Raw genomic sequence first — 25,735 nt, 5'->3', positions numbered from 1 at the left:
CGTGTAAATTTACTTTAATTACTAATGTATACTCGTAACCTTTACATATACCTACTCGTATATAATTTCACACATTTTTATGATCTTTAAACATTTTAAATTAACCCCTACTATTTTTTATTTATTCATCTAAATAAATATATCACTCCGAGCGCGAAGGAACACAAAATCATATATATCTTGTAAAAAAGCTGAAATAAGGACCAGCATGCATTGGAGCTTTGGTTTAATAAAACTATCCAATTGTACCCTGAAACTATTCTTAATAACAACAATTTATGTGCTCAGTTCACAATTCATTGGTATATGAAACTACTGGTTTTAGTAGACAGAATCCTCCAATCACGCCTCAAAAGATAACTTGAGTGTAGCAATATTTTAAAGATTTAAATATAGAACGCGTTCGCCACCAAATAGTGTGAGTTAAAATAAAACACAATCGATGTTCAAACTTGGCTTTATAATATGTAGCGATAAAGCAGCCGGCTTCGAAGCCGGCGCACAGCCGAAGATACGTTGCGTGCCGGCCACACAATGAGCTGACGACATTGATCGATGAACTCGCATTGAACGAATACATTACGATTTTTGCTTTCATTTCGTTCGATACTAATGTCACAAGGTTATGATATCGATGCGATGTTACGAATGAACGTTGGGTAAGCGTAGGATAAGGATTCAGTGGACCGTGATATAAAATATCAATGCTCGTAATCAGACATTTGCAATTAAAATACGTAATATATGTCCATGTGTGGTCGTTTGATTGTTAATAGGTTTTATGAAATATTCGGTTGTGAATATGGAATACCAATGTGCAAGCTAATGTGTTTTTTTCTGCGTTCTTTGGTATGAAGAACATGACATTAACGCTTTATCATAAAATCGCCTAAAAGTAGGTATGGTCTATAGCTTTTTGCTTTAGAATGCAATTCTTATATCGATAAGGAATAATACGTACATATTTATACTTATTACAAAACTTTCAATTATTTTGGTAATTTGTTACATTATTTTTTGTACTGACATTGAAAATATAACTAAAAACTGGATTATAATTTTTTTACTTTTCAGAGGGTTTTATTAAAAATTGGTTAGAAAATAGGTATTTGTTAATTACTTGTAATTTCTGTATAACTACCGTGTTACATCAGATCAAAAGGTGTTTTATTTAAAATAACCTTAATAGTCTCCTTTTCTAGTTCATCGTAAACGCTTATCTTTATGTTTATTCCTCACGTTCGAATCTCGAAAAATAAAATTAATTTTATAAATTAAACATTAAGGCTTTGGGTTTTGCACAAATTATTAAATTATTTTTACTTTTGATAACAATTATTGATTTATTTTTACATACAAAAGAATTAACAAGAATTTTATGATACAAAATAATTTTTAGGATGCGTTTTAGTACGTAGATGAATTTAATTTTTAAAAACTCGAAATAATTTATGAGATACGAGGTTGAGAAAGAAACGATTATTGTGTGAAGTTTTGGTTAATAGAAAAAAAGCATAATTCATATTGTTACTATATTTATTGGTTTCGTATTCACATTTCTCCTATTTTAGTTACAAAACAATTTTTCTCGTTTAAAATTAAAATCCACATTTTGTACCTAAACCTAAGTCATTGTCTACATCACATGAGTCTTGCTTACAAACTTGTATTATAGATTATTTATATACATATAGGAAACATCTACTTACCTGTAATTTATATTTCAAAATGTTCTTAATGTTGGAAATAATGTACACACTTTGTATTACGCACGTAAAGTAATATTGTTATATGGTATATTAAGTATGTATATATAGTATACCTTATAATTATAATACATCTTTACATGTTTTCCTGTTTCCTTTGATAAGTATTATTTAAGTGGGTATCTAGAAAACGTCATAACAAGCATGTTAATAGGAAAATAATCGTATACAAGGCCATGCTTGTTATGATCAAGAGTAATTTTTATATTGTAAATGTAATATGTCATTTGATAATTTATTTTTTATTAGATTAAGAAAATTTTGACTAGTATTAACTCTCTTCAATAGCCCAACAGCTTTAAAACCTCGACAGATAAGTAGATGTCTTAACAACATTTAAAATAGAAAGGAAAGTAAAAAATAAACTGGTAACTTCATTGTATTTGTTGAAAGCTCGCCAAACAATATTACACAATATTACAGTCATACAAAAATATAGAGCGCAAGGCAGACGTTGAGTCGCGGAGCCATCCACCACTCATGACAATGACTTACAAATAAAATATACAAATCCAACACTCAGAACATGTTTATAACTACACTAAAATAATAGTAATCACACTTTGACATTGTTCAGTTGTCTTATCTAGCCGAACATCCGATTATGACTGATTAATCTAAGAATACATACATAACTTAAAAATAATGCTTAAATTAATAATCACTTTATTACACCTTATCGACACAAAAGGAATGGTGAGAATTACAGTTTAATAATGAAAAATATAGTATCTTCTTTACACATCTAAAGATTATAAGGCGGTTAGACCGTAGTCTGATTTGATGACTGGTTGGTTGGGGTTGATGCCTGTGCCGCACCCGGCGGCGACCGGCGACCCGTGGGCAGAGAGGTTCGCGACCATGCCCGGGTCCATACCGTGCATGCTCATCATATGCAGGTGATGAGGCGTCATGTGCCCCGGGTTCATGTTCCCGGGATGCGACATGGGGCTGATGGCGGGGTCGTGCGACAGCTGCTGCGAGCCTACGCAGTGGAGGTCGTTCATGATATTATCAGTGACATTCTCTATGCTGTCCGGCCGCCCGTTGTTGTTCGATTTCTTCTTGTCGTTGTTGTTTGTGTTCTTATTCGATCTACTCTTTGGTGTGGCTCCCTTAGTCGTGGTCGTTGTCACTCCCGCCGGATTCGTTTTTCTCCTAACGTTTTTGGTATTAGGTAGCTTGTTGTCCTTCTTCCACTTCATTCGTCTGTTCTGGAACCAGATTTTGATTTGCCGCTCGGACAGGACTAGAGTGTGCGCTATTTCTATTCTTCTTCTTCTCGTTAAATATCTGTTATAGTGGAATTCTTTTTCCAGTTCTAATATTTGGTGTCTGGTGTACGCCGTGCGTTGTCGCTTCGGCTCCATCCCGGGTTGGAATGATCCATTGGCTGTGGAAAATAAACTTTGGTTAGAAATGTGTATATAATTTTGTTTAAATTCTTTTACACTTACATATCTAAACGTACTTTATTTCTTTGATTATAATAATATAAAACTATAAACGCTTGAATAATTAATTTTGGAATCCTATAAATATGCATATATTTAGTAAGTAGATTCTGATCAAATGACCTTTGCAAAGTGACATTACTAGATCAGTAATAAACTGACTAGAATAGCGACCTGCGCACAAATATTGTAAAACCCGCATTACAGATATACACCTATAAACACCCACAATATCGAATGAATATAAATAACTATCGAACTCTAACCTAAATGGGATACAGGGTATTTAATGTATGGAAGATCAGACTTCCTTGAAGTGCAACATGCTTGCAATTAAATCCTTATTTTTACGGATGAATTATTTCTAGCAATAATCGTGCGCAAATAACTTGAAAAAGTTGGCCCGTCTGAACATACGCAATGGCGAAGCATTTCTCACCCGCGTTGACAAGTCATTTGACAGATATACAAAAGACAATGATTGCTAGCAATAATTGCTACGTCTAAATGTGGCTTCAGCATTATTTTCTTACCATGTTAATACAATTTAGTTTCGTTTTTTTTTATAATTGCCGCCTGCCTGACGTTAACTTTAATAATTCAATACACAAAACATGTTGTTCTTGGATTCGAACCTGATATCTAGCCTACACGGTCAACGTACACTATACTAAGGTGATTAAAGGCAATAACTCAGCTTAGCAACTATCGAAAGAAAATAAAAAACACACTTTACATAGTAAAAACATTATAAGACGCGCGCCTGGCGCTTAGTATAAATAAGCCGGCTATATCAGGCTTATATCTAATATTATCTCTTGAGCAGGCTGGATTAAACTTATACTAGCATATTATTATTATGCCATTACGTAAAGACATGTTTATTATACTATAAATAGCTGTTTTCTTAACTTTCTTATATATAAGCGGGATTCCATTTGTACTAAATATATTAAGCAACTCATTTAAAGAACAACGCTTTATATTGAATTCTAAAATAATTGTTATAAAGTTTATAATAAAATGTTATAAAAAAATGGTATTGTCATATACAGTAACTATATAAAGTTAATATGTTCAATATATTTTCGCAACCAAAAGAAAATCATGATAAAATTTTCTTTGCAACGTCGCGTCGCGTCGGTTAGATTTAGCAGTAAGATTTTTTTTAATTCGTCTAGCTATTACCAAGATCAAGATTAAGCACCGACCTAACCTTACGTAGTTGTTAATAAATTTAGTAGAACTGGGATATTTAAATAGTTTCTCTTCAAAACAAAGTATTATTAATAATCTTACTAGGTGATATTACCGCGCATAAAGACCTTTCTCGGTATAAAACTCCAACTGTATAATTTTTCGGAATAAAAATTAATGTATAATTAAACCAGAGCATAGTGTATCTGAGTGCCAATTTTCATCCAAATCCGTTCAGTTTTTCTATATTTAACTCTTATAAAAATCCCCACTTTCAACAATCTTCACAAACTTCCGACTTTATAATATTAATATTATCTAGTCTTGACTTACTATTTACTAAATTAAGATTCCTTATGTACTACTTTAGAGATCTATTAAAAAAAATATTAAGGGTGAGTAAATGATAAGGCTGCAGTCTTCGGAAAATCGGAAGTAAAAACTAAAGTAAAGGTAGTGACAGGGAGTAAAGTAGTTTTATTTCAAGATAAGATTCCCCAAAAAATATGGTATATTTTTTTATTTAAGTATATTTATAATTTTAATTACATTATTATTAAAGGAGTGATTTCGGAGTTAAATCAATTATTATTTGAATTATGTAATATGCCGCAAAAAAATAACAAAAAAAAATAAGAGAGAACCTTTAAATTAAATATTAGAATGGAGTTTTCTATACACACAAAATTCTGACTAAACTGTAAATAAAATCACTAAATTAGTGTTATTAATTCATCAAAATAAGATTTGATCAACTTAATGTTGTAAAATAAAGTTCTAAATTTAAAAAAAAATCTTCAAGCTATGCAAATCTGTACTACAAATTTTGAGAAAAAGTAAAAACTATGCTCTACATTGTTCAAAACGTACGGATCTGTGATACAAGCCTATTTTCAAAAGGATGATATTATAAGTTAGGATGGTGCACAAGGATACCACGACTTTAATGTCTGAACTCAAGCTTAAAAGCACGGCTCAGCTAAAAGCTACTCCAAACGTAAAAAAGCACAACTTACATAACCATGCAATTATAAAATATAAAAGCTTGCACATCCAGATTAAAACACAAAATCAAACATCGAATTACGAAGATTTTATCCACAATAGTGTAATACCGGCCGTCTAACAGTACACGGCTCGCGTGTCGTGTGCTTGAATAATGTGGTAACCACCAAGCGGGGTGTGTTAATTAATGTGCATAATAATTACATGTACAACCATGAGCTTCCTTTTTTCTAGTGATTAATTGCTTCTAGTAATTTAGTTCGGTTTTCAGAATTCTATGTTTATGTGCTCGTGTTATGCTGTCTTCATTAAGCGTTAAATGTTAATCCGCGTCTCTCGACCCGCGATGGCCTGAATCGAAATTGGAAAATGGAAAATGCTTTCTGTTCTTGTAAGTTCAATATACTACTAATGCACCATGCATTAATGGTATACTGAACTCAGAATATTATGTTGTGTTAGATTGAAACACAGTAGAAGTAACTTTGAATTGATCTTACTGAGAGATAAGTATTTGATATTTTCAAGTATATTGAAATATCTTAGGAATACTATATTGGTCTATAATAATTACATACAAAAAAGAAAATTATTTCTAAACATTCCAAAGCTGACATTACGGTAGTAACTTTTGGTATGTAGTTAAACTTTTAACAATCCTAATTCCTACCTATATTATAAACGGAAAACTTGCTAAAAATATTTGTAAGTATAAAACGACTTTACGTATCTTATAGAAATTTCTAATTTATTAATTTCCTAACCAACATCAAGTCTCTATATTCGATATCAAACACATTTATCCATCTGCTAGACGATGACTCCAATGAATGGAAATTGAAATGGCATTATTCATGTATTTTCAAATTAACGTCTATACATTGAGCGATCAATAGCTTTAATACAAAGCAGAATGGTTCCATTGTGACTGTAAGTCCTAGTAATTTCGTAATTTCCTCCAAAGGAAATTGCTTTTATGCGCGGCGTCGAAGAAGCTTAGAGGCGATATTTACAAGTCAATCAATCCTTTTAATTTAAATTAGTGCCTTTTCTGGTATTAAATAATTTTAAGCCTTGAGTTCAATGTAATTAGAGTCCTGTTTCATAATATTTGAGTTAATGCTTATCGATAAATTTAATGTAGGACGATCAAAAGTCAAACTCCTAGATAAATGGTAAATAAGTGTAAGTAATAAACGGTATGCATTAGTTGTGTTATCCGTTATCTAGCGGGTAACATTAATTGAGCATTGTAAAACAGTCTCATTTTGAAGTTACTAAGAACTGTCATCTACTGTAGTAAATAAATCGGTCCCGTACCTATATATTTTAGTCAAGGATGAATAGAAGTATCAGATTTTACAAAATAGTCAAACAATAATCATAATATCTAATCAATTATTGGGCATCACAGGAAGTAATTCGTCTTTGTGTCTCAATCAGAATTGTTAGGACACTGGTTAATAATACTTATAGTACTTGAGGGTGTTTGTAAGATTTTCCTATATAAGTAAATACTTGAAGTTTAATACCTTTTAAAGCCAGCCAGAATTTTTTTATACATCTTAATTCTTAAGATCAGTTTCTAATTTTTATCCAGCGTCATAAGACTCTTACTACATTTCCAATTACAGTATAAAGTCATTCGAGAGAGAGATATATTTCTTTATTTAATTAATTATTTATAATATAATACAAATATCAATTGGTCTTCTATTTATTTAGCAAACTTTATTACTGGTTTCACAAAAGAGCTTATTTTTCTTATTATTCGGCACTATGTTAAAGAACGATTGCTAAAATTGAACATAGTGAAATAGCCTATTGTCACGTATAGTCACACAACTAGTTTGAAGATTTTGAAGCCGTAATGGTCTAATATTCTAATCAAAAATATATTTTGTAGTACATTTTAGAATTATTGACACGAGAAATCTCGAGAAATTCTAGTCAAGAATTCCCGTGTCTGGAAAAGAAAGAAAAAGGCGAAAAATTATATACTGTAATACCAAATCTAATCAGTTTAATTACACCCGTTATGATGGAAAATATTTACCTACACTAATATTAAAAACGCCGTTTATTGGTGCTTGCTAAAATTATTAATCAAGGAGCATACTGTATAGTATCTAAATGGACATGACAAACCTTGGCTTATCTCATATAACTGCAAAATTTAAAAAAAAATCAATAATTTACTAGAATACTTTTAATATACAATATTTCATTTCATATTATCATAAAACAGGAACGCAAGGATATGAATTGTAAAAACATATCTTTGATAAGATAGTGTTAAACCTTGTTAAACAAAGTATAAATAGCAAATAGCATAAATTGGAGATCAACATTAATTTTATTGATAAGTAAAAAGCAATAACACCCACTTTAAATATTAAGATATGTACATAAACTACCAAGCGACATACGTAACAAATTGAACCCATTCATTGCATTCTTTAAATTCTAAACTAATATAAGCAAACAATCCATAAGTTTCAACATTACAATTATATCTGTATATATTCTTACTACAACAGAATAACAAAATACTGATGCAAATACAAAATCACAAGATGAAATAGATAGTGACTCTCGCAAGCTCTACTTCTTTCCCATTGCATAATTCCGTTTTTCCTCAAACGGTTATACAGTTACATACACAAAACATATAGAGTGAACGACAGAGATGGGAAGACGCGATGAACCGTTGGTTAGAAAAGGACGACAGCAAATAATTGTGTTCGTCCAGGAATTTGTTAGAATCTCCGCGATGTGGGCGAGGTTGGTATGTGCGGTCGGGCGCCCGAGATTTCAGTGGTCAGACGGACAACGCCGCCGATCCCGCTTTATAGATGTTGTAACGTATAGTTTAGACATTTAAGATCAATTCATTCAGACATTTAAGATCAGTTTAAGATGCTAAAATTGAAAATTATGCAGAAGATTTTAGTGAAATAAGTATTTTTGCGATAATAATAATTTATATGTCTCTTTAACAAAATTACTTGTAGGGATTTTATAAGATACATATTAAAATTAGTGACTTAAATGACTGTCATAATATTATGTACATCGTGTTCATAAACCAATTAAAATACAAAAGATTGAAATAAAATTTTAAAAAATTATGTAAGTTAATAATATAATATTTGTTTCAAAATGAAAGACTAACTTTAGGACAAATTTATTGATCGATTTCAATAAATCGGTTATCTGATATGAATTTGACATAATATAAGTCATATCTATACATTAATACGTGAATAAAGAACTTTGAAAAATAAAATGCATGCATAATAAACCAATAATTCGCATATCGAAATTCGGCTACTGGACAACCCCAGTCTATTTAAAAATTACCTCAGTTAATTTTACAGTGGTGATAAAGCAGTTTACCTTTAGATGTCTCTTTGAAATTCCTAAGGTTATTTGAATTAAAAGTTAATAGACATATCGAATATTTAAAATATTTTGTTTCCGTTTTAGATTTATTCGGTTCCGTTTAGCTCACTGGATAATAAGTTTGATTTCTATTATGAACTATATAACGTAAGTTAAAACAACCGGATTGACATTTACATATGCCGGAATAATTGTTTAACGTCTTTTCGTACGATTTAGAGGCTGAGCAAAAAAATTGAAATAAAAAAAATGATTGAGAAATGGATATCAAAAACAAAAAACTAAGGATATGGAAAACTATCAGGATGTTTAAAGGCAGTTTGTAATCGAAAAGTGCACTAGGTAGCTTAACTCGCTTAGCTGAGATATTTTATCATGCTTGTGTGCAGACCACAAACTAACCCCCTTATTCATAGACGTTCTTTATCTAAGGACAGGGTAAAGCTGTCATAACAAGTCTGTTTCTCAATGCTGACGACATGGCAACCTTCGCAGTGTGTAGACATAGGGCCTTTGTGTTTGGCTTATTAGCCAATATTTTGAGATACAACAATATGAGTAAGGGGGTAAGTAAACAAGGCTATGGTTCTATAATATGTAATTTTGTTTACTTAGTCCTACGAGAACTAAATAATTTCTGAAAGTGATAAACCTTAAAGTGCCCTTGTGCAAAACTACTGCGCATTAACCAATATCATACTGATCTACTTAATTCAAAACAGAATTGATACAGCCCTTCTTTTTTGAAGGTGAGTGGGCTTATCTTGTTCTTAAATGTACAATATATCATTGTGATAAAAATATATATTATTAAAGTAAATTTTAGTAATCAAATATTCAGCCAGTCAAATGGAAGAGATCTACTAATATAGAGTTTTAAATAAATTGTTAGATCATTAATATGTTCCGATTCATTAAACAGACCGCTTCTAGCAGGTTAGACTGGAAATTTTTAGGAGATATCTATATTTAGCAGTGAATTTTCAAAGACTGAAGCAGCAGAAATTACGTTTTTTATAGAAATATACTCTAAAACAAAACTATTAGTTTTGGAGTAGAGAACTATACTAGGGATAAATCTATTTGTAAATTTATATAATTTTCCTCTTCATAGCCTTAACAAGATTCACGCATAGTCTTTTAACTATAATTTCCATTAATAATATAATAATATCAGCCCTTTATTATATACTGTCCCACTGTTGGTCACGGGCCTCCTCTACTACTGAGGCCTTAGTCCACCACGCTGGCCTCGTGCGGGTTGGTAGACTTCACACACCCTCGAAAATTCCTAATAGAGAATTTCTCAGGTATGCAGGTTTCCTCACGATGTTTTCCGTCACCGTTAAAGAAAGCGATAATTCACAAAGAATACACACATAATTTTTTAGAAAATTCAGATGTGTGTGCTGTTGGGATTTGAACCTGCGGACATTCGTCTCAGCAATCCGTTCCAGAACCAACTAGGTTATCGCCGCTTTTTTTTTCTTAGGTACTAGTATCTAATCCCAGGACGGGTTTTTCTACATAATATCAGTCTGAAGTCAGAAATTAATGCTCGGTATAGCGATAGGCTGGCCCTTTCCACATCATGGGATAAAACATACATGGCGAAAAGTGGGTGTCCTGGTAGTAACCCTGCTTAATCCTTCAGAGATGAAGGCGTAATATGCGTTATGTTGTAACATTTAGTCATGTCGTAGGACCGTTTTATCAGATTACCATTTATTTTTTAATCTGAAGAATCAAAAGGCTAAATATGCCATCCGAATCGATATAAAACAAAACGTAACGCCCGATTCCGTTTTATATAATACTAGTTTGAAGCGATTGGTAAAGGTATCCGATACACCGATAGGACTAATGGAGTTTTAAATTGGGGATCGGGTAATTGCAATGTAATTTGGGAGATTCCTAGATTACTTCTTGCGGTCAGTAGATTGCACTAATTATCTATGGAAGTATTACGTTTTTGGTATACGATATAAAAGATCGATTGGTTATAGATTTCTAAATGTCGAAGATGTAAAATGTAACTTTAGCTTCAAGTTTTTTTTTTTTTATCTGAATGACGAGACGAGCTTGCCCTTTGCCTGATAGTTAGCGATTTGACCGGCTATTAACAGTAAAAACACCATCTAATTTGAATTACAAAGTATTGTTTGGTATTACACTGCGCTTGCCATCCTGAGACATGAGTTGTTAGTTTTATTATGTCCAGTAGTTACACTGGCTACAATGTCCTTCAAACCGGAACACAACAGCGACTACACACCGCGGCTTTGCGGCAGAAATAGACATTGCGGTGATATCTACCTACATAAACTCTCACATATGAGAGACCTACCACCAGTAAAAAGTAAATTTTTAAGTTGATTCTATCATTGACCCATCATCACGTTTTTCAGCCGGGTCATCAGACTTTTGACTAAGGGATGAGGATCGATAGTTTTACTTCAGAGGATGCTCATGATGAGCGATATGAAGTATAAGCAGGAAAGTAAACTTAAAACATTCACAATAACATCAAGCGGATAGGTTTTCAAAGTCGTCGTCCATTTCGATCAAAGGAGTGCTGTCGTCTTACATTAATTCAACATCGTATAGCAAATGCTACGGTTTTAGTATGGCGAATGTAATTGCTTGAGCTCCAAAATATTCCCTTTCCTTATCAAACCTCAGATAATTCCTTAACGTCTATAATGAGTGATGAACAGAATTTATTACGTGATTTTCAAAGTCGTTAACTGGCCTTGGGATATAAAAATGCATAAAGCATGTAAGGTTAGAAATAAAATAACTTGCTTTACTTTAAAAATAGTTAAATCCTTGTTCCAATGCTTTCAAAGCTTAGTGTAAAATTTAATTTTTATTTTGTTATTTTTCAAGGTTTTATATTTCTTTTAGGTAAGAAGCATATTTATAGACAACCTCATTTTGCACGTGCAACCTTAACATATTAATAACAAATAGCAAAACAATGAATGAAACTCATTTTTAATGAGCATCTTGACAATATCATCTGCATCAGCAGCCCGACCGTGACCGTACCGAGTTATCATTGTTACATTCGTAATTAAATCGTGAACCTTATTATCTTGCAATAAGCACCATAACGAAACATTAATGAATGTAAACGACAAAAACATGTCATTATTTTATTTATCGTGGGATGCAAAACACGAGTCCCCGTTAGTTGGCTACCGGACGAACCGCTCCATCTTCGCTTCGTTAGGCCCGCTATCACATCATCGGAACGATGACAATCTGAATTGAATTACGAGCTACCTGCGACGAGCGTGTGGTCTTATAACCAATGTGTTAATCTCGAGTCGATCTCGCGACGCATGCGCTATCGAGCCCGCCTGGTGGTCCGCCTCATTACGTCGAACTTACGATGCTCTAAAGCCCCTTTGTCCCGCTATTGTGTGGCCGGTGAAAAATGTTCATCCAATGACAGGTGTCGATAAGGAAAGTCCGGGCTCGTCTTGCCCTCTCGTGAAACTTTGGCGCGCTCCTGATAATAGCAATTTCCTCTGTGATCAATCAACTAAACCAGTTTCGGTGCTCTTGACCCGAACGATTGTTACACATACATTGGCACTTCATCATTTTGATAAAGCTGTTCGCACACGACAACCTTCGTTGCATTGCCCTGTCACTGACCTACAGCTCGTCTTGTATTAATTTGAATGATGATGGAAAGTTGGTCAGTTTGGATATTACTTTAGTTAATTAAGTTTAGACAACTGATATTAAAACTGAAGTTGGAATAAATTTCAAGTTTGCTATAATCGAGATATTCTTGTGGAATAACTTTTGGAAACTAAATACGTTTGGGATGAAGAATTTATATATTAAATTAAAGTAAATTTCAAAGACGTTCAGTGTAATAAAGCGAAAGGCTTCTGCAAAGTAGTTTTAAGTAAATCGAGGCAAGATTAGATCAACATTGTAACCCTTCTATATTCATCGCTGCAAACTGTACTTTAAAGTGACAAGTAAATTATGTGTTTACCTTTATGTCCAACAATCACAAGACATTTACAATATTAAAACCAGTTTTGAGAGCATGTTGTTAACCCGATTTATTTACCTAGAAATAATGATATTATAAATATAGGTAGGTCAAATTCGTTATTGATGGTACAAAGTCCATGCAAATTGGGCAAAATTTCCAACGAGAAAGATCGAAGCAATCGAAAAAATCGAACAAAGTAACTAAAACTGTAGAACTGAATCATGTTTTGATTATATTGTACTACGTGTTCTCATTTACCTTACCTTTATTAAGAATTCGAAAGTCAAATTGTTTGAATATTTGTTGGAAATAAACGCAAAAAACCCTGAACAAATTTATATGCAAGTTATGGAATTAAGCCATGTCCTGAGTTGACATACAAGCTATTTTTATCTCGGGAAGTACATTTTTTTATTCTCGGAAAGCTCTTCTATACTGCTGGAGCCGCGAGGTCAAGTTTTTTATCATTTTGTTTTTAAACGCTCGGTACTTTATTGGGCCAAACATTCTTAAGAAACATATTGTGGTTACCTGTATTCATTGGCGTACTGATAAACACAACAACAAAACGATGATCCCCTACTTCCCATGGGAGTAGGCTTCGGGATCCCATGAGGCAATATCCCTCGTTAAAGAGACCGATCCTACATCACACAAGCCGTCCGTCGATATAAGCCTGGGATACAAAAGGATGCCCTTGGCGCCAATGTAATTAACTTACCTAAGCCATAGTAATTATGAGTAATATTTATATTCTTTTCCAGAGTTTAAGTAAATTTGTGCTGTAATATATGCCACCAAATGGTTTATTTTTCTTTGAATATTGCTGTAAATAAATCGATAATAAAGGTCAAAATGTCTTTCAATATTCACAAAATTAATCCATAACATTCCGTGTCACTACATAAATCAGGCAAGAAGGAAAGGATCGTACACAAAACAAATACCCAAGACTCCTTAATATTCATCAAATGTATCACCCAAACAAATTCACATTTGAATCTTAAACGACAGCCACATCAGAAATCAAAGGTACGACAAAAACTAATAATCCTCACGGCAAATGTACCACCACAAGCCGCTATTTAAAAGCTATAAAAATAAACGACGCTCATTAACTTGAGCGTTGGGTCCCATTGTGGCGCGACAAAGGTCCTTCTCACAACGTTTTAATGACATCACATTAGTAAAATGTCAAAACACATCACAAGACACGAGGCTAAAAGACGTCGAAAACATTTCAAGTGTTATTGATTGCAAGCGATTTGTTAATTTCTTTAACTCAACCACCACTAAGGTTTTGCACTCGTCGTGGACGGCAGTACAATGGTGAATCAAGAAAAAGGACCCAAAATTAATGTGTTGATATTAATCTTGTAAATCTTTGATTCTGCCCCCTCATCGTGAATTACTTAAACTGTATTTTGTATTGTCGACTAATTTTTTCCACTTTTTTCTTTGGATCAAGTTTTGTTGCCGGCCCGCGTGAAGCGTGTGTAGGGCTATTCATTAAGTGGGTATTCTACTGCTGACGATACGCAATGCATCAAAGTAAAGCAGGAAATATCGTATTGTTACATTTTTTTATGTGGATCCAGATTATTCTCTAAGTATGGAGATTTTGAAAGAAGTGGATTTAATATGAATTTTTATTTTTTATCAACGATGTGTTAGTCTGTTCTTACCTATATACATTAATGTATTTAAGAGAGGCAAATACAAAACGTAACCTTATTTTTTATTATACAGGGTCATTTTGACATTGCGCTACTAAATATGTATAATGTATATGGTCTATTTTATAAATTTAAAATGCATAATATTACATTGCGTAATTAACAAGTCTGATACAAGTTATGTTACTGTACAATAAATGGTCAAAAACTGTATAAGTTTATTGAATCCTACTATCTAACTAATATATATGTAGAAGTTTGTAAAAATATACATACTATATTTAGATATTATTTGGAAGAAACCGTAACATTTCGATTTCAAAGTAATTTAGTATACAGTTAAACCAAGTCTCAGATTACCACATTGTATTAACCAAATGAAAAGCCCTTCCGCAGGCGAATCCGCTAGCATGACTTAGTGATTTATGTAACTAATACTCATTAAGCAACTTTTCGTGATGCAAGGAGTAACACATACGAACACAAAATACTACTTATTAACGATAAATTTACCTATATAAATAAAAATCAGTTGCCACATGTATATAAGAGCATCAATTGGGAACAGCTCGAAAGGCTTGACTAATTTATTTTTTATTCTGTTCCTAATTATCAGGACAAGATTTGTACTAAAGAATAATTTTGAAAAATCAACGGAAAATGTCGGGAGAAATTTGCAAATTCCAGTGATATTTATGCATGATTTTTTTTTCGTACACGTTAATCTTCGAAATCATCTAACCGATTTCAATAAAAAAATTATGAGAGTTTAGATTGTTCCAGCCTGAATCGTGGGATTATTTTGACTCGATAGGTGGCGCTGTTGTTGAGACCTATAAGATGAAAAGTAATTTATATAAAATGCTGTCCGTAGCAGATCAATATCTGCCGGTCCTACTAATTTTTAAATAAACTTTTATCGTCTTATATCTGCAAAACGTTATTAATTGCTACTTCGCATTTATAAATAGCGAAAGATGTTTCTTAGTCGATTTAAAATAGATTTCAGAAGTTTAATGTTGCCAAGTTTTATATAATTATTTTTAGATTTCGGCGTATCCTGAGCTTTACACAAAGAAGTATTTTCGAGTTAAAGGTTTCAATATTACGTTTTACCGTAAATTATAATTTGTTTTGAGTTTTGAGTAATCGAATTTTACGTATTGTAAAAGTTTACTTAAGGAAGAAAACTTCGGAATATTAATAATGATCCTAAAGTACCTACTTCTATTACTAATTTCAATGAACTTCTTAGATATTATGAATCTAATGTAAAGTATGTTTCCTATATGTATGCTATTAAAATAACAAAAACAGACACATCACGTCGATATACCCAAAGAGGTAGGCAGAGGTGAAACTGGGGAACTCACTTTTCGCTTGTGTTTCATCCCATGATGTGTTAGGAGGGAAGCCTATCGCCATATAGTTATTGAAACAACGATGACCAGATGTTTTTAAGATATCTTAAACACAGATCGAACCGTGTTTTATGAAACACGGTTTCTTCCTTTCATTTCGTATGAATTGCAACCTGTGAACCCTATTGACACTTTACATATGAAAATCTGTGAATATATTTAGATATTTATGAGAAACAAAATACATAAACTGCTGAACGGATTTAGATGAAATTTGACACCCAAACTGTTTTCTACACCAAAAATGTTAACAATAGGGAATTAAATCAATAAAAATAATTTTACGCAGTCGCAACCGCTATCAAAAGCTAGTATGTACCCTACGGTTGTCTGTAAGAGATCGCTCTTAGCTATAAGACCGCCTATTGTTGCACTAGCTATAGTTAATTTGTATATGTTATTTTTATTTAACTTATATGGTGTTCCATTAAGAATTATCTATCTATGTATGTACAATAAAAGATCAGTATTTATAACTATGGTGATTCCTGGTGCGATAGAAGTATAAAACAAGAATTTGTTACTATTTCTAAATTAAATAATTGTTCTATGACCTTGGTTACTGCCCCATTCAAGTATTTTAAAGGCCACATTAGAGAAACTTATTTGACAAAAGCCATCGTATCTACCAAAGCTTCTAAAGTTAATCAGCACAATAACTTCAATACAGTGCTCGAATACGCCAATCAAACAATATAATTGATCATAATAGCAATAACTTGCGGTGAGAATATGATCGAAGCATACGGGCAGTAGCGACTAAGGCTGTATGTCCAATTTTTCATCACATTGTGTACAATTATAATTTTTGTTTTATAGCCAATCTAAAATAGTGTGGAATAAGCTTTCGTATCAATACAGTTGGCGGGCCCTAGTGTTGCCCAAATGCAAGAACAAGACGAGACTTAGCCAGTCTTGGTCTTGGTCTTGCGCCAATACACCTGATCTTGGTCTTGGTCTTGGTCTTGCGCTCCCAGTCTTGGTCTTGGTCTTGGTCTTGCAGCAAGAGTCTTGCAAGTCTTGCCTACCTATTAGTCTATTACTATTTATTAAAGTTTACTTTAAATCTTAGAAAAACGTATTAGAATTGGAACATTGTGAGCTTGAATTAACATAGCCATAGTAAAGATCAAGCAGATTAATAAATAACTGAAGATTTGATAAGAAATTCGAAAAATCAACTGACCTATATGTCGTTTTCCATGGAAGTAACTGTTTCTTAATAAACATTTATGATTTATAAGCTTACATTTGCTAAAACATGTAAAAAACAAATTAATTACAATAACTTGACTGTATTTTAAAGAACAATACTTATCTGTCTAAAAGAGATTGAACCTTCAACTTATAAGAAATTTAATAAAAGAGTTTTACGATTTATCATTGTATCCCAAAGTAAAAATGAAAAATTATTATTAATATTTCCCAATTGGGACCCGAGTGGGGCCAAAGTGGGAAATCCCAAAGTAAAAATGAAAAATTATTGTTAACATTTCCTAATTGGGGCTTGAGTGGGATTTAAGTGGGAAATCCCAACGTTGAAATAGTAAATTATTGCTAATAGTTCCGCTTGAATAAATCTAACTAAGATAAACGAAAAAACAGAAACAAATATTAAACATTTAACCGCAATATTAGTAATATCATCTAGTTGATTCGATGTACATACAATAAAGCGACGAATGTAATATTCCCGCTTGGACCAGTGGTAACGTGAACGACTGATGATCAAGAGGACCCGAGTTCGAGCCCAACTGACGACAAGGATGCATTCAACCAATAGTTCACTTTCTAATCGAAATATAAAGTTATAGTACCATCAGAGTCCGTAATTCAAAATTATTTTTGATTTTTTGAAATTTTAGTTTTTTTATAAATTTAGATTGGGATCTGATGGGGATTTCCCAATTGGGCCCCATTTGGGATTTCCCAATGGGGGCCCATTTGGGATTTCCCAATAAGGGGCCCAAGAGGGCTTTGCGTGACATCCCAAAGTGGGCCCCAAGAGGGAAGCCCAAGAGGGGCCCCATTGGTCGCACTTTTAAATTTCTAGTCGGGCTATCCTTACCATTTTATCCCAATCATAATACTACTTGCGTGATCAGTATAATGTATTCATTTTCATTCTAAGCACTCTGAAACTTATTTATTCTTTGGAACACCTGTAGGTACTCTTAAAATTCGAAATTATTTTGCATGAGTATACCTACGCCCTATGGCGGCAATCAAATAGTGTCAAATGTTATGATTTCGGCGTGGCGGCAACGATTGTTTTAGATTTCAAAAGAAGCCGCCGGCGCGTGTATCATAACCATGTACTTCCGAAAAGCGGCAAATTTCTTTGAGAAGTAAGTACAAAACCTTTGATGCCGCATTATCAAAGTGCCGATGGTTAAAACATAGCTATGCATGCACTCAGTTTGATTTTAATAGATCTATTTTTATTCGCTATGTTTATGGTATTAGTCGTAATGCGCATAGGTCCAGTTTTTCATATTCTTTGATACAGTTTTTGCGTCTTATAGAATTCCTAAGCGTACCTACCTATACACCGAACTGTTACACCTAACTACTCAGTGAAATAGCGCTAAGTCCTAGCTGCAAGACGCAAGAGTCTTGCAGGCTATGTCTTGTTCTTGCTCAAGTCTTGCACGGTCAGTCTTGGTCTTGGTCTTGCTAAAAATACGCGGTCTTGTTCTTGGTCTTGGTCTTGCAAAAACGCAAGAACAAGACCAAGACTGCAAGACCAAGACTGAATTTGGGCAACACTAGCGGGCCCTCAAGCTATACTGAGTCAATGCGGGTTTTGAGTTATTGATTGACAAAGATTTAATTCAGTTTTTAGATTATGGCTCCATCGTTGACATACGGATTTGATTGACAAAGTTAATAATTATGATATTTATGTTTTTATTTGTTTAGAGGATACTCACACGCTCCAGCCACATGTATTTTCTTCATCCACGGATATATCACCCTGTCTGTATTATCCGAACATATTGAGGAGTCGTCGTCCTCCACTGGTGGACTGTCCAGCAGAAGTCGCTCGTCATCCATCTCCGAAGCCGGAGAACCTTCTCAGCCCAGCGCATGGAGTTTTCTTCCAGCAGGAGCCGCTTCTTCTATATGCCTCTCTAGTCTCAGTCCAAGCTCTGCTAATCCAGGAGCCCCCTCAGAGTTATGGGGAGGGACGTAACCATGGTCGGCATCAGATGGATGCGAGGGCTCCGGGGGGCGCGGGGGCGGCGCGACCGGAGGATGTTGGGGCAACGGGTGGTAGTACCCGCCGTAGCCATATCCGGTACCGATTTGGACAGGAGCATACTGATGTTGGTAACCGTATTGCAGGTGTTGGTGTTGGTAGTATTCCCCGGGCGGTATGTAGTCGGCCTGGCTGTACTCTTCGGAGGGCGGGAACTTGGGGTCCGGCTGCGGTTGGTAGCCGCCGTTCATGAGGAACGAACTCATCGTGGGCGTGGTCGGCTCGCATCACCTAGCTCTCAACACGCCTAATATGGCCGCCATTTAACATATGCTCAATTTATATTTTAGCTTTTGTCTTTAATGATAATCATAACATAGAGTGCAGGATACTAGCAAAATAGAAATTATATGAGATTTAAAAGTAACTTAAAACAGCAGTTATTCCATAGTTTATTAGGGTCACAATTCTATTCTGAAAAGTAGATATATATTTGTATACTTTAACAAAATAACTATTGTAATCTACCCTTTAGTTTATACAGACACAGATCCATTAAATAGAGTTTGTAATATTAATCTCTATTACTAATTGAAATATAACCAACAGTAACATAAGTCTTAAACGAATCTGTTTCAATAATCACAATATCCCAGATATTAACTTTCAAACGAACCTCTTGCCAATCTCACTGTATCTCTTATGTTATGATTACCACCAGCACAAGCACTAATCCACTAAACACTGTCACAAAGTTTCAATTACAAACAGGCTATACAATGTTATTGCAAAGTCATTTGATTTATCACTTTTTAATAATAAACAATGAACGTGAGCGCGCGCTATCCGCCGACGACATTTTAAGACAATACACACAGCCCGACACGCCGGCGCACTCTGTCACTTTAAGGACTCCCTATACATGTTCATCAATTTTTACATACCACCTTCCATTTTTAAGGCGGAGCTCTTCTTCTGGTCTCTTGTTACAACTCTATTATACTAATATCAATCTTATTCGGTAACGTTTAAAGCTCAAATCAAGTTGCTCTTTATGTCGGTACAATTCAAAGGTCGGTATGGATCTCTCGCTCTCGCATGTTTAAAACCCGATTTGTATAAGAGGAACACCGCGTTCAACGATATTTAAAGCCACGTACATTTTTGTATGTCTGTCCCTTTTTAACGCTAAAGCTTTTGTGTTAGAAAGATGAGAGAGAAGTTAACCATGGGCACATTGGATTAAGAAGCTCAATAATAATACAGAGCGAACGCGGTCTTCGTACGTAGACACAGGCGTTTTAAATATTTAATATGCAATTTCCTTTATTTTTCATTATAATACTGTTCATTATTTTAATGGTACAAAAGAAAGATATAATTAAATAGGTATGAATAATTAGTTGGTAATGTCCGTGTCGAGACTTCAACGATATGAATTTTATATTAATGATTATATAATTGACCTTTTCGAATATACTTGCTAAGTAATATCCAAAATAGCTCACAAATATTGTGAAAGAGGAAATTTTTTTAATAAATTTATTCCGTATTTATATTAGAGTAAAAAAACCGTTAAAGAACGTACAAAAAGGCATTAAAGACGCAATAAAAAATCAATCTGACAGATTTAGCTGCATGAACGTTATTCACTTCTTTGATATTTTGTTATGGATGATAGATTAGTGATTAATTTGGTTTTAATGAGGCCTTAGTAATAAAAAACGTGTTACATACTTCGCAAATATTGTATGAGTATCTTTTTTCTGGAAACGATATTTGTTTTCTTTTACTGAAGCTAACCGCCAAAAATATCGTTAAAGGGATAAGTTTGAAACTTTTTTATCAAGAGACGTTTAGAGTCTGTTAAAACCTATATAATATATTAAATACACACTAACATTATGCTTTGTCCCTTTTCAGGGGTAGACAGAGGTGTATCACACTCACATTTCGCCTATTAAGTATCTAAGGTCTCATGAAATGGACATATACAGGCCTATACATTTCAACAATGCGCAATGTATAGAAATTTTGAATGAAGAATATCAGTAAACTTCAACATTCGCGTCTATTAAACTTACAAATTTGAAATTCGAAGAGACTAGTCCCTCTCTTTATAATTACGGTTTGTTTGTCAGTGTGACAATAGCGGGAGACGGGTTCCCCAATTCCCGTACTAATTAAAACTTCTCCCAAATATCGCGAATTAAAGAAAACGATACTAAACTTTTATTTATAAAACTGTAACTCCTCAGAAACAGTCATGGAAAATATTTAAGCAAAATGTACAATTGTTGGCCTTAACTATTGAGAGAAAATGTTACTGGCAAACCTTAAATGGAGATAAGATAGGGAGAAGGACTAAGAAAGGACAAAGTCAAGAGCAATCAACACTTTTATCATCTCGTAATGCTCGTCATATCATTCTTCACCGCAGTCTTACAAACGGAGTAATGGAAAATCTGGAATTCAAAAATCCTTTTTTTAAAATCTTCAACTCAACATTATCCAAAATCACCTGTAAAACAAGTGAATCCCCAATAAATTTGATAAGAACGACAACTTAACTAAAGAAAACAAATATCCAAGTCACGATACAAGCTATCACAGGAATAAGCCGCTAATACAGCAGTGGGACCGACAAGAGCCGGCAAATAAACAAATGTCCGGTGATTTTATTGAATTAGACGATCACAATGGTAGGCGGTCAACAGTTCTGCCGAGTCACGGCTCCCGGCACCCACAAAAGGTGGCAACACTCGCTCAATGGATGTTTGATCAATAAAACTTGTATCTGCTTGGATGATTTGGTGTTTCGTGCTCCGATATCGTTTACATCTAGATCTTTTTAGTTGGAGTTGTTTTAGTATCGGAATTGGTTGTTGTTACAAACTGATTTGCAAATTTGTTTTTCGTTGAATACCCAAATATATATTAGGTGTTGCTTGCGGCTTCGCCCGCGTGCAAATATTCCGATACAAAAGTCCCCATAACCATGACGACGCCAAGGCTATTTAAAAAATTAAATTTAAAATTCAAACATTATCCATAATAGCATATTAACGGTATAAAATTATTATAACGGTACAAACATGGCTTATATCTTAATATCAAGTATAGAAACATAGACTAATATATTTCATAGTACATTTTTGAGTAGATCCACAACTCTCGATCATGTATCAAAACCCATAGCAGAACAAAACTTCGTTCAAATTTCGAATTTAATTTAAATCATTGACACCCAATGAAGACGTCCAAGCGGTAACAAACTTTCTTAGCCGAAGTTGCTCCCTCCTCGAGTGCCGTGTTTTGTTTTTTCTCGTGACGTTAACTGGCTGCCAGCTCGTTCTATCCAGCACAAACTTAATCCAAGTTTAATGAACAATACGACAGGCCCTTAATCAAACTTTGGATTTCCTGACTTTATTGCCAGGCAAATTTGAATCGTGCGATCTAGTTTCGGTAATCCAAATTACAATGCGAACGGTAGAAAGGATATGCCGTTTTGGAATGAAAAAAATGCCGGAGAAAAACCTATTTAGCTGACTTGATCGTATTATTCGTTTCTTGTTTTGCTTTTAGATACTGAAATATCGCGACGAAAGACTCTTATTTAAAGATTACATCGGATCCATTGTTGTTGAAATATTCATTTTCAGTTAACTTTACTCCAGAGTTTTTATAGACGATGATTTGCAAATTCAGAAATAACTTGTTATCTTCTAAAGGTTAACCAACTAATCATCTGATTTTCTATTTAGTTATTGGGTAGGCATTTTTGAACAAAATAAAAAACGTGTATGGCTCAAAAAAATCCATCAATTAATGCACTTTTTAAATCGTTTGTCATATTAGTCTGTCATGAGCATTGTATCATGCGTTTAATTTTATAAGAATACAAAAAAAAGAAAATTATATCTGTATCGGCAGATGTAAACCCAAAAAAATGCTTTACAAAAAGAGTCAGCTACTACTTACTAGAATTGCTGGTAAAATTCACATTAATTACGATTGATAAACGTTTTAATATTAAGATTACAAATGCTAATTCGCAATGTTTCTTTTAATCCACGCCGTAATAGGCGATCTTTGGAGACTATCAAATATACTAAATAAGACTCTCTAGCGTCGTATGTTCGCATCTTCTAAAATAACATTTATTTTATCTCTCTACTTATATAAATAATTGAAAGTCATATCCCAAAACTCGTACTTATATAAAACTTAATATTAACGAAGACATCTGCTCATATTTTTTATAAAAAGAATTTCTTTAAATTCGCATCCGAAATATTTAAACGTGGAACTGTTTCGAATTTATTAAATTTAAAATTCGGCATCGTTCCAATCATCCTTTTTTGAGTAGGGGACCGTGGAGCCAATTTTCTGTAATGGCGGGTTGCGTTTCCTATCTTTGTACCGCCGAGTGCCGACGTTTTTTGCAAGCGCGCCCCTCCCACGGCGAGGGCAACATGCGATGCTAAAATTTATGGGGTACATTATATATTTTATCTACACATGCCTTTGTTCGGAATGCGCATATAAGTGTTGACGGGTCCTATAAATCTTATGACAATGTTTATAAGACTTTGTTTATGGAGTATATAGAAATATCGACAATTATTGCTGTATGAATTTATTTCTTGTTTATGGAAAATAACTGACAAATATCACAGATGGAATATCCTAATTATTTTATCATCTTGTGCATATAATTATTAAATTTAGAAACAAATATAATAAAAACCCCACTGATAAAAAGTGATACCTACCTTTTTTATAATCCTCCACTAAGGTAATGTCGAGCGATGAGTGACAAGAGCATCTCCCGACAGTCGCCATAATTGTGCCGAAATATTTAATTGCTTCTTCATATTTCACTTAAAATCATTTGAGTAAAATAGATATGACAATTCATCATCCTAAAAATTGTATGCATAATAGTTCTTTTTTCAAAGTTTATGTTTAGAATGTACAGCAATTTATTTTAAATAATGGCCAGTTATAATGTCAATATGAAAATAAACTAAATACAGCCAGTGCTCATTGACTTACAGAAAATATTATCTCCTCCAAGCACGTAACCAACTCCCATCGTCTCATTTCCTTCAGTGTTCAAAACCTGACTTTGGACATCGATGTAAAAATATAATACGCCGTCCGCAGTCGGCCAAATGTCCAATGTTCAATGTCTTTATTGGACATCTGAGTGTGCAGCTGCTGCAGGTGATAAAGGCAGTACATGGCACATATAGTAAACACGTTCATTCTTAATTTGTAAAGCGTTAACTAGTAGCCAACTGTATGTTTGTAATACAAATAGTCAAGAGAAATAAGACATCTTTATGTAACTTTTTTTAATCAAATATGCTATGAACGTGTTTTAAAAGAAGCTTTGACGTAAATTAATTCTGTTTCATCCAACGACAAAGATGATTTTTTGTAAGTAATCATTGCATTTATGCACTAACTACATAAATTGAAAAATTTGTCTCCCACTTTATATCTTATTTTCCAAATATATTTTGAAATAAATGTTCTTTTTGCAGCACTTTAACTCTACTACAACACAATATACCATAAATACCAAGACAATAATTTAAACCTTGGCGTACTTATGACCAATCTCTACGTTTTGATTTATTAACATTGTACCAATAATCGTGTCTCCATATAATTGCATAAAGAATGATCAATACATGAAAAAAACCATACCATTATACATCATACCTACTTATATAAGTATGCTATATAGTATACGCTAACAATGAAAGCAAACTTGTGAGCCAGCGTTTCGAGCGCGGCGTCGCGTCGGTACGTCAGCGTGTGTCAGACGTTTGACAGCCGACAGCGCTCGCTCCTACCCACGTCTCCTGAGTGACGTCAATCTACAAAACAAAATTTATCTTACTGGATATAAAAAAAAAAACTTTAAAAATAAATCCTTTTTGAAAAAAGAACATTATTACTCAAGTAGATACGATATAACATTAATTATTTATTCATTTGCTATATCAATAGAAAAGAATATTTTTTTCTAATATTTAAATAAAGAACATTTAAAACATGATATTATTTGTATTTCAATATTGAATATAAGATTTATTCAATGCCTTTATCTGTTTCAACCATTCAATATGAACTGTATTTGGTTCTCTAGTCCCTACACCGAAAGCCGCAACTCAATGGACTCTGAATACTGTATTCAGCGCTTGAACGGTCTACATTACGTCATCTGTTCATCTTGCTAGTGAATCATTTTATAATATGAATCAACCATTATCGAGGCCCTTCATCACACCGCTAGAAATAAAGGAACAATGTTGCTTGATTTGTTAATACAAACATTGCATTCAGTAAAATGGACTTTTTATTTTAAGGAATAAAGTAGCATATTTAATACTCTATTCAATTGCAAGAGAATGCAAGAGATTTATAAGCAATATTTTGTAATAATATCTTTAATTTTAAAAGAATTAGCCAAGTGTTAAAATAATTTTAGTATAAAAGTATGTTTAAAAATGGGCAAGTCACTTGCCTGATCAACTTGACTACTATAAACAGCAGCACTAAATTAAATCA

General features: G+C 33.5%; 1 protein-coding gene across 1 annotated transcript; it reads right to left on the bottom strand.

Moving 5' to 3' along the window:
• Positions 1–1,518: 1,518 nt before the first annotated feature.
• LOC115445595 (homeobox protein Hox-C4) lies at positions 1,519–20,040 on the bottom strand. Its single transcript, XM_037441152.1, is given in 2 exon segments — positions 1,519–3,159; positions 18,879–20,040. Coding segments are annotated over 2 exon segments (1,176 nt in total). The 5' UTR covers positions 19,414–20,040; the 3' UTR covers positions 1,519–2,518.
• Between the last annotated feature and the right edge of the window lie 5,695 nt (positions 20,041–25,735).

Source organism: Manduca sexta, chromosome 21 (genome assembly GCF_014839805.1).
Source record: "Manduca sexta isolate Smith_Timp_Sample1 chromosome 21, JHU_Msex_v1.0, whole genome shotgun sequence".
Taxonomy (NCBI): Eukaryota; Metazoa; Arthropoda; class Insecta; order Lepidoptera; family Sphingidae; genus Manduca; species Manduca sexta.
The sequence above is the reverse complement of the archived record's forward strand: the minus strand, read 5'-3'. Positions and strand labels throughout refer to the sequence as shown.